The sequence below is a fragment of the Marmota flaviventris genome, chromosome 4 (assembly GCF_047511675.1).
Source record: "Marmota flaviventris isolate mMarFla1 chromosome 4, mMarFla1.hap1, whole genome shotgun sequence".
Lineage (NCBI taxonomy): Eukaryota > Metazoa > Chordata > Mammalia > Rodentia > Sciuridae > Marmota > Marmota flaviventris.
In genome coordinates, this window is record NC_092501.1 from 34,107,707 (window position 1) to 34,123,555 (window position 15,849).

The window sequence follows — 15,849 nt, forward strand, 5'->3', positions numbered from 1 at the left end:
AGATATTAATTAATGATAGAAATTTCCCAGCCAAAAAGAGTCCAACTAAATAACCAACCATACAGGGAATCTATAATTAAGTATCATTAGAAGCTCCAGAGCTTCTAATCAGTTTGTTTTATATACCACATTTTAATAAGAGTAATCAACCAAGGAATTACCAAACATCTAAGAAATGTCTGTAACAGGAAAGGCAGAGATAAAAACAAATATTAAAATTTAGAGGAAATATACTATGTAAGGAAAGTGCACATCTAAAAATCTCAAAAGAGTTCAGAGAAAACACTATAAATCAAAAAATTAGAGATCAAAATTGAGTTCTATTGGGTTTGATTTCCAGTAGGGGTGGGGGAAACTTCCTAGAAATTAAAATCAGACAGCAGAATAGGAAAATAAAAACTGCATACTCTCTGAAAAATAAAGATAAAGAAATTACATAGAAATAATAAAGACAGGGCTGGGGTTGTGGCTCAGTGGTAGCGCACTTGCCTAGCATGCCTGGGGCACTCGGTTCTAAGTCTCAGCACCACATACAAATAAATAAAAAAAAGGTCCATCAACAACTCAAAAATATTTTTAAAAAGAAATAATAAAGACAAAAAAGATTTTTACAAAGCCAAGAAGAGACCCAATATAAAAGACTGAACATTAATACCTGTCCTGGAGAGAAAATCCAGAAAACAGAAGGAAAAAAATTATTCAAGAAAATTTCCTAGCATTTAAAGGCATTATCAGATTGAAGAATAGTTTCTAAGTTAAAAGGAGTCTCCCCTTTTATTAAATTTAAAGTATCCAGCACAATGGAAGTAAATAGACGTATACCAAAGCATGTCATAAAAAAAAATTAGATCTCAAGAAAAGATAGATCACTGCTGGGCATGGTGGCACACACCTGTAATCCCAGCAGCTGAGGAGGCTGAGGCAGGAGGATTGCGAGTTCAAAGTCAGCTTCAGCAAAAGCCAGGCACTAATCAACTCATTATTTAGAGACTCTGTCTCTAAATAAAATACAAAATAGGGCTGGGTGACCCCAAGTTCAATCCCCAGTACAAAAAGAAAAAAAAAATAGGTCACAAATGAAGGAGAAATCACAATGACTTCAAACTTCTCAATGGCGAAGGTGGTAATCTTCAAATTTCTCAATGGCAATCTTGGAAGACAGAGGAATGAGACAGAGGAAGGGGGGCACTGTTTGTATATGTATGTGTGTGTATGTGTGGACAAAGAGCCCATCTTACATGCAGATCTTAATTATTCTAAATACCATTACTGACTTAGAGGGACCAATGTGCCTTAGAGAATTGTTTCCAAGTTATTTTGGGGAAGAAAAATAAAATGAGATGCTAGATCATCTTATTGTACAACAAGCAAGAAAGTATACAAAGACAAATGAGGACAAAGAAACTGGCTTGAGGGTTTCTCTAGCAAAATTTATAACAATCTATGCATCAAATAGAATAATGACATTAATAAATTATGAGACATTTATTTTTTAAAATTCATAAATCCATAGCAATAATCAGAAGCAAGGAAAAGGGAGATTAAAAAGGAAAATCCTTTATATTTAAAAGTCAGCAATGATAGCATTTTAAAAAGAAACTATAAGTCCCGTATAATAACTGATTGAAGCAAGAATCCTAAAACCACTGGGTAAAAGATTATTAGGAAACAGGTATCAAAGTGTCACTTCACAGATTACTTATTAATTGCAGAGATAAAAATAGACCTTTCCAAAAGAGATCTAGTCCCCTTAACCAAATGATCAAATTTAGCATTAGCTAGAAACAACCTAACAGTAAATGCCTTCTAATGTCATAAGATGAAGAGGTACACAATGACCACTTATTGCCAAAAAGTGGTCATTGTGTACCTCTTGCCAAAACATTTACCTCTAATCATGAGGAAACAAATAGACAAATCTAAAATGCAATCTTTAAGAACTGACCTGGACTTTTTCGTGAAAAATGAAGAAAGGCAGGAGGACTGTTCTAGATTAAAAGAAATAAAAAAGACATACCAAACAATGTTTTCAGGGAAGAAGATATAAGACCTTCGGGGGATAATTTAAAACATTTTAAAATAAATATTAGATTTTATTATTGAAAAAATAAATTAATGCCCTAAACTAGAAAATAATAAGATAATAATAAAAGTTAGTTATTTGAATACATAAATGTAAATGCCAAAATAATCAGTTAAGAAAGAAAATTGGGATCTGGGGTTCAGTGGTGGAGCGCTTGCCTAGCCACGTGAGGCACTGGTTTGATCCTCAGCAGCACCACATAAAAATAAATAAATAAAAGTTTTCTGGGTAGTAGTGAGGGGAGGACCAAAGTCTTGCCAGATCTCACTGCGTTGGCGGTAGTGGCGGCAGAGGAGGCAGCAAGAGAGGTTCCTAATGAAGGTGATAAGAAAGAATGTAAGGCAGGAAAATAATTAAATATTTTTACTGTGGATCACTAGGCAATGCTGAGCTGACGTGGATCTGGGGCGAACAGTCTGGGCCCCTCAGAACACACACACCGAGCCCGGATCAGCTGCATTCAAACTCCGGTTCGCCTGCTTCTCGTGACTCAGCACTAACGATCCCCCTGAAATAACTGGTCGGCCTGTCTGAACTTACAGAGGTAAAAGCCAACCGAGCCTTCATAGGCAGTGGCCACAGGATTGAAACGGGGCTTGGGAGAGACAGTCAGGACCCACCCATTGCATTGGTCACCCGGCAAAGGGAACGAACGGTCACCATTTGCACGGGATACCACCATGGCAGAGAACTGACGTCACGGGCGGAGGAGATAACTTCATTGAAACCAGCATGACAGGTGTGTAATCCCCTAGCCATCTCTCTCCACACAGTGGGGAAACCTTAAGGGCCCCTCCCAGACCGAGGGAATCAGGAGTGGCGCAGGACTCGCGGCGCGGAACTCCCGGCTACCGCTCCCACCAGTGCTGACAACTGAGGTCTCTTGCACCAGCTACCGGAGGCGTGGCTACCGGAGGGCAAGCAAATTCGCTGGGGGTTCTCAGCCCCAAGCTCTACAAACTTAGGGTCTGAGGGAGGCAAACAGGGAGAGTGTGCCCAGGCGTTCATGAAAACAGGGCTCCCAGGAGCAGCAGACCTGGTGTGTAGCCAGTATTGTGGTGAGCGTCACAGGTGAGCGTGGCCTGGCTTGAGGAAACACAAGAGAAGGCCCTAGGCACTCAGGATTGGAGACCCGCCCAGTCTGGGACGAAGAGCTGCTGCACAGTGAATGGTTCCCACCTATTGAGAGGAGAAGCTTGGCCCAGTGGGCACTGCTCCACCTACTGGAAGAGAAGTTAATCGAACTCTATGACTGCATTTATTATTATTTTTTTTTTCTTTTTCTTTCATTTTCATTTTTTGTTGGTGCTGTTGTTCTTTAACTTTTTAAAAATGTTTTTATTTTTTTTTAATTTTTTTATTTTATTATTATTATTTTAAATTTTCATTTTCATTTTTTATTATCATTATTATTTTAAAAAAATTTTTTTTCTTTCTTTCTTTACTTTCTATTTTTTTTTCTTTTGTCTTTTCATTTCTTTTCAATTTTCTTATTCCCCCTTCCTTGAACTCTACCTGCCTACTCTCATTCTCTTTAGTGACTTCTTCCCTTCCCTTCTAATATCTTTCCTCCCAAGCATCAAATAAATTTATAAGAGTAAACAGTAACTCAGCAGTCAAACAGAACAAGAAGTAACATGAGCAGCATAAAAAAGCAAGGAAGAAAAGGAGTACAAACAATGAAGGACAGCCTAAATATTCAGGAGGATCTAGAGTCATCAGAAAAATGGTCATATAAAGAACTCAAGGAATACCTTAGACAGATGGAATGGAACCTTAAAGAGGATACGAGACAGCAAATCCAAACAGTGAAAGAACACACTGAAAATGAATTACATAAACAGATAAAAGAAGAAGTTAAGCATCTTTATAAGGAGATAGAGATTATAAAAAAATCAAACAATAATTCTAGAAATGAAGGAAACGATAAACCAAATTCAAAACTCAATTGAGAGTATCACCAACAGAGTGGAGCAAGTAGAAGCCAGAACGTCAGATAATGAAGACAAAATATATCATCTTGAAAAGAGTCTAGCCAACTCAGAAAGGCTGGTAAAAAATCACGAGAAAAACATCCAAGAGATATGGGATAACATAAAAAAACCAAACTTACGAGTCATCGGGATAGAGGAAGGTACAGAGATTCAAACCAAGGGAATGAGTAACCTGCTGAATGAAATAATTACAGAAAACTTTCCAGAAATAAAAAAGGAAACGGATATACAAATTGTAGATGCATACAGGACACCGAGCACACAAAATCACAGTAGACCAACACCAAGACACATTGTTATGAAGATATCCAATATACAGAACAAAGAGAAAATATTAAAAGCTACAAGAGAAAGGAGGCAGATTACATTCAGGGGTAAACCAACAAGGTTAACAACGGATTTTTCATCACAGACGCTAAAAGCGAGAAGATCCTGGAACAACGTATTTCAAACACTGAAAGACAATGGATGCCAACCAAGAATTCTGTATCGAGCAAAATTAAGCTTCAGGTACGACAATGAAATAAAAATCTTTCATGATAAACAAAAGCTAAAAGAATTTGCAGCCAGAAAACCAGCATTGCAAAACATCTTGAGCAAAACACTACACGCGGAAGAAATTAAAAACAATAACCAAAACCATCAGTGGGAAGTGCCTCTGTAAAGACAGAGGGTGGGGGGAAAGCTAATCATGGAGAAACAAACTAAATTAAAAAAAAAAAAAGATAAATAATCAAACATGGCTGGAAGTACAAACCATATATCAATTGTAACTCTAAACGTTAATGCCTTAAACTCTCCAATAAAGCGACACAGGCTGGTAACATGGATTAAAAAAACAAATCCAACAATATGCTGCCTCCAGGAGACACATCTGATTGGAAAAGACATACACAGGCTGAAGGTGAAAGGTTGGGAAAAAATATACCACGCACACGGTCCTCGTAAGCAAGCAGGGGTGGCCATCCTCATATCGAATAAAATCGACTTCAAGACTAAGTTAATCATAAGGGATAAGGAAGGACATTATATATTGTTAAAAGGAACCATTCACCAACAAGACATAACAATTATCAATATTTATGCACCAAATAATGGTGCTGCGACGTTCATAAAACAAATTCTCCTCAAGTTCAAGAATCAAATAGACCACAACACAATAATTATGGGTGACTTCAACACACCTCTCTCACCATTGGACAGATCCTCCAAACAAAAGTTGAATAAAGAAACTATAGAGCTCAATATCACAATCAATAACCTAGACTTAACTGACATATATAGAATATATCAACCATCATCAAGTGGATATATTTTTTTCTCAGCAGCACATGGATCCTTCTCAAAAATAGACCATATATTATGCCATAGGGCAACCCTCAGTAAATATAAAGGGGTGGAGATAATACCATGCATCTTATCTGATCATAATGGAATGAAACTGGAAATCAATGATAAAAGAAGGAAGGAAAAATCCTACATCACATGGAAAATGAACAATATGTTACTGAATGATCAATGGGTTACAGAAGACATAAAGGAGGAAATCAAAAAATTCTTAGAGATAAATGAGAATACAGACACAACATATCGGAATCTATGGGACACAATGAAAGCAGTTTTAAGAGGGAAATTCATCGCCTGGAGGTCATTCCTCAAAAAAAGGAAAAACCAACAAATAAATGAGCTCACACTTCATCTCAAAGCCCTAGAAAAGGAAGAGCAAAACAACAGCAAATGTAGCAGAAGGCAAGAAATCATTAAAATCAGAGCGGAAATCAACGAAATTGAAACAAAAGAAACTATTGAAAAAATTAACAAAACTAAAAGTTGGTTCTTCAAAAAAATAAATAAGATCGACAGACCCTTAGCCATGCTAACGAAGAGAAGAAGAGAGAGAACTCAAATTACTAACATACGGGATGAAAAAGGCAATATCACAATAGATGATACAGAAATACAGAAGACAATTAGAAATTATTTTGAAAACCTATATTCCAATAAAATAGAAGATAGTGAAGACATCGATAAATTTCTTAAGTCATATGATTTGCCCAGACTGAGTCAGGAGGATACACACAATTTGAACAGACCAATATCAATGGATGAAATAGAAGAAGCAATCAAAAGACTACCAACTAAGAAAAGCCCAGGACCGGATGGGTATACAGCGGAGTTTTACAAAACCTTTAAAGAAGAATTAATACCAATACTTTTCAAGTTATTTCAGGAAATAGAAAAAGAGGGAGCTCTGCCAAATTCATTCTATGAGGCCAACATCACCCTGATTCCAAAACCAGACAAAGACACCTCAAAGAAAGAAAACTACAGACCAATATCTCTGATGAACCTACATGCAAAAATCCTCAATAAAATTCTGGCGAATCGGATACAAAGGCACATCAAAAAAATTGTGCACCATGATCAAGTAGGATTCATACCTGGGATGCAAGGATGGTTCAATATACGGAAATCAATAAATGTTATTCACCACATCAATAGACTTAAAGATAAGAACCATATGATCATCTCGATAGACGCAGAAAAAGCATTCGACAAAGTACAGCATCCCTTTATGTTCAAAACATTAGAAAAACTAGGGATAAGAGGAACTTACCTCGACATAGTAAAGGCTATCTATGCTAAGCCTCAGGCTAGCATCATTCTGGATGGAGAAAAATTGAAGGCATTCCCTCTAAAATCTGGAACAAGACAGGGATGCCCTCTATCACCACTTCTATTCAATATAGTTCTCGAAACACTGGCCAGAGCAATTAGACAGACAAAAGAAATTAAAGGCATAAAAATAGTTAAAGAAGAACTTAAATTATCACTATTTGCGGATGACATAATTCTATACCTAGAAGACCCAAAAGGGTCTACAAAAAAACTACTAGAACTAATAAATGAATTCAGCAAAGTGGCAGGATATAAAATCAACACGCATAAATCAAAGGCATTTCTGTATATCAGCGACAAAACTTCTGAAACAGAAATGAGGAAAAACACTCCATTCACAATATCTTCAAAAAAAATAAAATACTTGGGAATCAACCTAACAAAAGAGGTGAAAGATTTATACAATGAAAACTACAGAACCCTAAAAAGAGAAGTAGAAGAAGATCTTAGAAGATGGAAAAATATACCCTGTTCATGGATAGGCAGAACTAACATCATCAAAATGGCGATATTACCAAAAGTTCTTTATAGGTTTAATGCAATGCCAATCAAAATCCCAATGGCATTTCTTGTAGAAATAGATAAAGCAATCATGAAATTCATATGGAAAAATAAAAGACCCAGAATAGCAAAAGCAATTCTAAGCAGGAAGTGTGAATCAGGCGGTATAGCGATACCAGATTTCAAACTATATTACAGAGCAATAGTAACAAAAACAGCATGGTACTGGTACCAAAACAGGCGGGTGGACCAATGGCACAGAATAGAGGACACAGAGACTAATCCACAAAGCTACAACTATCTTATATTTGATAAAGGAGCTAAAAGCATGCAATGGAGGAAGGATAGCATCTTCAACAAATGGTGCTGGGAAAACTGGAAAATCATATGCAACAAAATGAAACTGAATCCCCTCCTCTCGCCATGCACAAAAGTTAACTCAAAGTGGATCAAGGAGCTAGATATCAAATCAGAGACTCTGCGTCTGATAGAAGAAAAAGTTGGCTCCGATCTACATATTGTGGGGTCGGGCTCCAAATTCCTTAATAGGACACCCATAGCACAAGAGTTAATAACAAGAATCAACAAATGGGACTTACTTAAACTGAAAAGTTTTTTCTCAGCAAGAGAAACAATAAGAGAGGTAAATAGGGAGCCTACATCATGGGAACAAATTTTTACTCCTCACACTTCAGATAGAGCCCTAATATACAGAGTATACAAAGAACTCAAAAAATTAGACAATAAGATAACAAATAACCCAATCAACAAATGGGCCAAGGACCTGAACAGACACTTCTCAGAGGAGGACATACAATCAATCAACAAGTACATGAAAAAATGCTCACCATCTCTAGCAGTCAGAGAAATGCAAATCAAAACCACCCTAAGATACCATCTCACTCCAGTAAGATTGGCAGCCATTATGAAGTCAAACAACTACAAGTGCTGGCGAGGATGTGGGGCAAAGGGTACTCTTGTACATTGCTGGTGGGACTGCAAATTGGTGCGGCCAATTTGGAAAGCAGTATGGAGATTCCTGGGAAAGCTGGGAATGGAACCACCATTTGACCCAGCTATTGACCTTCTCGGACTATTCCCTGAAGACCTTAAAAGAGCGTACTACAGGGATACTGCCACATCGATGTTCATAGCAGCACAATTCACAATTGCTAGACTGTGGAACCAACCCAGATGCCCTTCAATAGATGAAAAAAAATGTGGCATTTATACGCCACGGAGTATTACGCAGCACTAAAAAATGACAAAATCATGGAATTTGCAGGGAAATGGATGGCACTAGAGCAGATTATGCTTAGTGAAGCTAGCCAATCCCTAAAAAACAAATACCAAATGTCTTCTTTGATATAATGAGAGCAACTAAGAACAGAGCAGGGAGGAAGAGCAGGAAGAAAAGATTAACATTAAACAGAGACATGAGGTGGGAGGGAAAGGGAGAGAAAAGGGAAATTGCATGGTAATGGAGGGAGACCTTCATTGTTATACAAAATTACATATAAGAGGTTGTGAGGGGAATAGGAAAATAAACAAGGAGAGAAATGAATTACAGTAAATGGGGTAGAGAGAGAAGATGGGAGGGGAGGGGAGGGGGGATAGTAGAGGATAGGAAAGGTAGCAGAATACAACAGTTACTAATAGGGCATTATACAAAAATGTGGATGTGTAACCGATGTGATTCTGCAATCTGTATTTGGGGTAAAATTGGGAGCTCATAACCAACTTGAATCTAATGTATGAAATATGATATGTCAAGACCTTTGTAATGTTTTGAACAACCAATAAAAAAAAAAGAAAAGTTTTCTGTCCATCTACAACAAAAAACAATTTTTTTAAAAAAAGAAAGATAAAATTTTGCCCCTATGAAGTAGGAATGGTATATGGAAATTAAGGAAGGTGATGCTTGATTTTTGTTTTGTTTTGTTTTCTGTTTTTTTGCAACAAACACATAAAACTACTATTTGAATCTTTAAAACATGAGGATGTACAACAACAGAAAAAAAAGAGGATACATTAATAGTATACACACAAAATAAGTATATATTATCTTATCTACTAATAAGGAAAAAAAATCATTCTACTAATTAATACCAACTGGTAAAGCCTAATGAAATTCAATGTGTAGCACTATAAAGCAAAGCATACACAAATCTTTGATCATAGATTTGTATAAAATGTGCTGTGAAAATGAAATGATTATTAATAAACCAAGAAGAAATATTTTCCTAGTCCAAATATGTCCTATTTATTCTGGCTTTTCCATGTTACTTTAAAATTGTTCGTTTTAAATCATTTTAAACATCATTATAGCTAATGCTCTAATGGCAATCAATAAATGATTTAAATTATTTTTCTTTTGTCATGTATTCATTTCTTTATAAAACAGAATATGAACAATAGCCCTGATGGTCAAAACTGCGCTTTGCCTTCACTCCACATTATGTCCTTAAGCCCTTGATTGTATGCAGTATTAGTACACTGGCAAGTTAATAAAAATTTTCTCATTCCTGTTTAGCTCTCTATTTATCCTTTATCAATATTATCAATCTTTGATATCAAAAACAACAAATATTCATAAATAAAAAGTTTGCTTTCTTGGGTGATCCTGATAAGCAAATTACAAGAACAAAGGTTAATGTGAAGTACAAAGCAAAATTCACATAATTCACTATGCTTTACAGTAAGTTTATCTGTGCTTTCACTAATAGGAAAAAAGCTTACTTAAAATAACAAGAAAGAAACCAACTTACCTTTTTGCACTCATCTGTTCTTTTAGTTTACTATACATTTCCAGCACTGCATTCAAAAAATAACATTTTAGCATTTAAAATGGAAAAAAAGAGCATTTTGAGAGATTATATTACAAAATCATAGTCTTCACTACATTGAATTAGCTTAATATTTTCTGATAAATATTATATGTTTCAAAGTAAATAAAAATATTTTAATTTTCACATGTTGAATATTTTATAGATAGGTAGATATTGAACATTTTATATATATATTTTTTGAACCTGGAACATTTGCATATGTTGATACCTATAATTGAGAAATTAACCTAGTAAAAATTATACTATTCAGAAATTTCTAATATTTTTTCCATGAACTGGAATTAGAAGTTTGGACTTTAGTTATTTGAGAATTAAATTTTCTTTCTCAACTGATTCTGTCCCAACATACCAAACAAAAAACACAACTGTGTTATAATTAACCAAACACAAAAACTTACACCAAATCTACAAAGAAAAATATCAAAAGTTTACTGCAAAGAGTGATTTACAATAAAGCTAGAAATAAACATAGCATATTGTATGCATATATAAATAAGTAACAAATTCCATCATTATATACAACTATAATGTACCGATAAATGAGATTGTGTAATTCTGGAGAAAAAAAGAAAATCATAGCAAAGCATCTTTATTCATTTTATTCTTTCTATTAAGGCACAGAAATGCAGTTATTCAATAAAATTGTCATAAGCTTCAACAAAATGACCTACTATCACCAAGAAGGCTTTACTGCAACCATGTAAATAACCATTTAACCTTAGTAGAATTTGAAAGTGAGTCAGTAAATCATTATTGGCTCATCAAACCAACTCATATTTTCCTAGAACTAGACAACAGTTTTCTTTTCAGATTTGCTATAGTTATATGTCTATTCTCAGGGGTCTACAAATTTACTAAAGAAATTATTTACTTGTCCAAAAAACATCAGACCTGCAATGGTGGCTACAGTGAGCTGCCCTAACTCTGTGACCTCAAAGGACCCTCTGCATTTCTATCATAGCCCCTATAGGCAATACAATAATTCTCACATTTTCCAACCAAAGTATTGGAATGAACACATAACATGGGACAGATCCTGCTGCAACAGTATAAACTGGTTTTGAAGTCTCCTGTTTTACCTCAATAATTCATACAAATTTCAGATCTACCTCATTATTTCTACCTTGTTTCCATATAAAAATTATGCTTTCTTCAAAAATAATCAAATAAAACTAATCCACCAAGAAAATGCATTATTTCTGCTATGAATTCTTATATCCTCTCACACTCTTCCAAAACCAAGGAGTCGTTAGGCAACTGTATTATAATTGATGACTTAATTGTCTTTATTCACATTAGATTATAGGATCATTCTAAAGCTGGGACTATGTCATTTTCAACTTTATATCTCCAATACCTACCATAATGCCTGACACACACACAAAAAAAGTAAGTATCATTTATCATTGGATACTTAGAAGGATGGACAGAGGAAAGGAGGTACTGTATTTCACTACATAATTGTTGCACTCTATTTTTTCAGTCCAAAAATTGGTTAATAATCATTCACAGCATAATCATTGTATAGACTAATTCTGTTTGTTATGCTGCTTAAAAGGTAAATGTAATAGCAATGTATTCACCAGTAGCATATGGATGTGCCATTTGTTTTTGCCCACACTAAAAGCCAAGAGCCTAGAATTCTCAGCACTTGTTCATTGTCAGTATATTTCAGAAAGCTGACTTGAGCAATTGGCTTAGAATGCTATAGTGCTGATGTATTATCAATACATTTTACATGAGAAGCACTGAGGACAATGTGTCAGATAACAAAATCAATGATAGCAAGCACAGAATCTTCAGATCAGATGATTAGATTTTGTCAGTTTATGCTTCACAACACTGTAGTAAATTTTCTCAAGTGTAGTATTTTGACTATAATGCACAAATTAATAACAATAAGTTAACTTCTTTATAAAGACCAGAAAATGTTCACTAAACTGGCTAAACTGTCATGAAGAAATAATGTACATCAATTTGTACTATTCAATTTTAACATATATTCTCAAGTAGTTTGTGCAACTTACTCTTGGACCAAAGATAGGTTAGTAATAAATGATTTGTAAGTAATACCAGCAAAATTTATTATTTTAAAAAGCTTCACATAATGGTCACACCCCACTGTTTTGAAAAAAAGTTGGCATAAAATCTGCAACAATTATACAATGAAATGTGGTCATGCTGGATGTTGCAATTCAGAACACAATATTTACATGAACTTACACATGCTCTCTGGCCTTAAAAGCAGACAGTGACAATAACAACAACTTGACCTCTACTTTGAAGTCTTTATTTCTCTTATGAATATCTCACCTACAGAAAAAGCTGAGTTTAGCTCTTTCTCATTCCATCAATACCAATTTTTAGGCTTATTATCTAAATTAAAAAGGGACAAAGTATAAATCTTGGGAGGCTGTCTTCATGGCTGTTATGATATATCAGCCAAACATATATTAAACATCATCATAAATAAATATGTTTCTCAATCCTGAAACCTAATATTATAAGTAGGTATTTTATTTACTCAAAGTTTATGCGTAAATATCGCTGGCCCATCAAAGATTAAACTTAGTAGGCTATCACTGATTCTAAAAAAAGAAAAGCTATTTCTTTAGCCAATAAAATCTGCTGACAGTTTTAACAATATAATTTGTATTCTAAGTTAAGTTTACACCATATAAATATTATACAAAACATTCTAGTCCCCTGGATGCATAGGTTTAGGTTCCTTCCTAAAAATTAATAAGTAAGTCAAATGAGACAATTTTAGCTTACAATATTAAGAAAAAAATGGCATATACCTGCTTCCTTTTGTTTGAACAGGATGCTTCCAACTTAAAGTTATATTAAGTCCAGGTAAAGAAAATACTGATTAGTTTCTTCAGAATTTATGTGATGTCCCAGTAATATCTGAGCCCTAACAGAGAGACCAGAAACTAAGTCTTTCCAAAATATAGGAGAAAAAGCAAGAAGGGAAAAGTCCTAACACTTTTGATGTTTTCTTTCCTTATCAGCAAAATGAGATTGTGAGCAAAACAAAACCAACCTGTTATGTGACAAACAGAAAATGATGGAAAACTAGAAGTAGGAAAATTAGGCAAATTAGGCAAAGATGAGAAAAAGTAATGGGCACTCTCTGCATGGGAAAGTATTCTGAGAGGGGAAAAAACATGGACAGGGCAGGGGGCTGGAGTGGACAGATGGCAAAGTAGGCAGAGAGGAAATGCAAAACTAACAGTTGTTCTAGAAGACCACTATAACAGATAATCAAACAAGGGCCTTATTATAAAAAAGAAAACCATGGAAATTCATGAAATTGAGTGAATAAGAGAGGTAATCAAAAGCTTTTTTGCAAGGCAATCACCAAATAATCAAATTCCCATAATAAAGAATGACTATATGCTATTATGAAATTTGCCTATAATATAATGTTTGACTTGGTAAAATTAAACTCACCTGGAAGGCATAACTGCAATTTTTCTACTACAGTTGTAATATTCCTCTGCTGAATTCTACATCGAATAATATCTTCTGTTTGGACTATCACCTTAGAAAAAAGAAATATACACATCTTTTAAAAAAACAATTAAATAACACCCACATATATTTTAAAAAATTATCATTTTCTTACCTCTTTTCCAGCATCTTGAAATCTTCGGTTGGTATCAGTAACTTGTACCTTAAAAATAATTTCACCTTAGTTAGACAAATATGCATAAAACTGCCCTGATGTAACTGCTCACCCTTGTAATCAGATCATGCTTCATGAGAAACTTAGAACAAAGAAATGCAAATTCAAATTAACTCTACAGCTTGAACTTGAACTTTTGATTGAAAAGGGCTTTTGTTAACTTCAATTACTTATGACAGTTCTTTTTAACAGATTCTGTGGCAAACTTCTCAAATTTACTCAGGATTTTTGAACTTTACTTGCTTCTCTAAGTCTGTCAAACAATTCAAATCACTGACCCAATTGACCACTGGTCCCTTTTTGATAACTTCAATGAGGTCTATGTGCCATTCACTGTCTGTAGGAAATGGTGATTGCATTTTATGGTAATTAAACATTCATACTTTGCTGAATGCAAACACTGGGTGGTTGATTAACATCAAACACGGAAATCTCAATCCACAGCAACATTTTAATGCTGCAGGTGCAGGCAAAGCTCAACCTCAAATTTTCCCACATATTAAGTGACTCATTAGGTCATCATAGTAAGGAAGCACATTCTGGTTTATTAAAAATCTCATTAATTTCTGAACAAAGATGCTCAGTGACCTCATTGATGCTGTATTTGGTCTCTTGTTATCTGAATATCCTTTATATATAATACATAATAGTTTTCTAATCATAATCTTTGAATTGTCTGCTAAGCACTCTAAATACAAAGATAAATAGGACAATTCTTATAACTAAATATTTTATATTCTTACTGAAAAAATCCAGGTTTCATTTAATATATAATATTTTTACTATATGACAGAAAATGTAGACCATCTTCCTTTAAAAAATTATAAACTGCTGTTAAATTATTTCAAATTTACAGTATAATTAAATAATTTTGAGAACAAAATCATTTATAGTAAATTTTAAACAATTTTAGGATGTTTTTAAATCAACATTGTATTAATTATCATTTTAAAAATTCTAAAACTGCAAACAGGACCTTACACTGTATGAATGTTTTGAATTCACTTCCCTGGGTGGAAAAAAATCCTATTAAGTCAATGTACTACTTGCTTTAGAAAAAAAGAGATTACTCCTGTCATTAGCATGACAACCGCGTTAATAGCCATAAAGAGCATTCCCAAATACATATACTAATTCAGTTCCTGAAAGCGCATTTAATAGTAACTTACAGATATGTACTATAATAGTTGAGTAATTTAATAAGAACAAAGGAAAACAAAATTTTAACATATTTCCTACCTTCAGTTTTTCTGCATCAGTCCTTACTTTAAGGAGTTCTGTAATAGCATCTACAAAACCCTGATGATGAAAATTACACATTTTTTCAATTTCCTTGTCATGATTTCGGATACAAGCATCTAACTTTTCCATAAACTTCTTGTGTGAATTTGGTTGATCATCATACACTGACCTGTATATATATAAGAAAACTAAAATTAACTTCCCAGTTCACCAAAATTTATTCTTTTTAAGTCCAATTTTTATAACAACTAGAGATTAAGTCTGAACAAATAAGATGGTATTGTCTTCAATAGAAATAATTTTGGTGAAAATATTTCACTTCTTTTTGAACATGGTAATATTAAAAAACCAAAAACCCTCAAAATATATCACTAGTTATCCACAAGAAAAGATCTGAGGCTCAGAAGATAAGTGCCAAATACAAGTCTTATACTAGTGCTCAAAAAAAAAAAAGCAGCAGGGCTAGGGCTGTAGCTCAGTGGCAGAGCATTTGCCTAGCGTGTGTGAGGCACTGGGTTCAACCCTCAGCACCACATAAAAAGTAATTAATTAATTAAAAAAGGAATCTACATGTGAATAAGGAATGAAAGAACAAACTCATGGTATCTATGGCATTTACTATGTGTCAGCCATGTTCTAAGTACTTTGTATATTAACTCTTTCATCCTCACAACAATCCCATAAAGTAGGTATTATTATTATTATTAATCTTGTTTTGCTTGATGTGTTACAGATTGTGTAACTGCTGTAAACTCAACAATTTGCAAATGATAGCTAGGATATGAATGCTGGCAATCTAGCTCCACTGTT

At 34.3% G+C, this 15,849-nt stretch overlaps 1 protein-coding gene across 1 annotated transcript in view; it reads right to left on the bottom strand.

The window, feature by feature from the left end:
* The window catches only part of Exoc6 (exocyst complex component 6), a 198,346-nt gene that overhangs the window by 147,028 nt on the left and 35,469 nt on the right, over positions 1-15,849 (bottom strand). Inside the window, exons 2-5 of the mRNA XM_027939970.3 lie at positions 15,037-15,208; positions 13,738-13,785; positions 13,563-13,653; positions 10,026-10,071 (exon numbers count right to left, since the gene is read on the bottom strand). Coding sequence (XP_027795771.2) covers positions 10,026-10,071; positions 13,563-13,653; positions 13,738-13,785; positions 15,037-15,208 — 357 coding nt within the window. The remainder of the gene's footprint in view (positions 1-10,025; positions 10,072-13,562; positions 13,654-13,737; positions 13,786-15,036; positions 15,209-15,849) is intronic.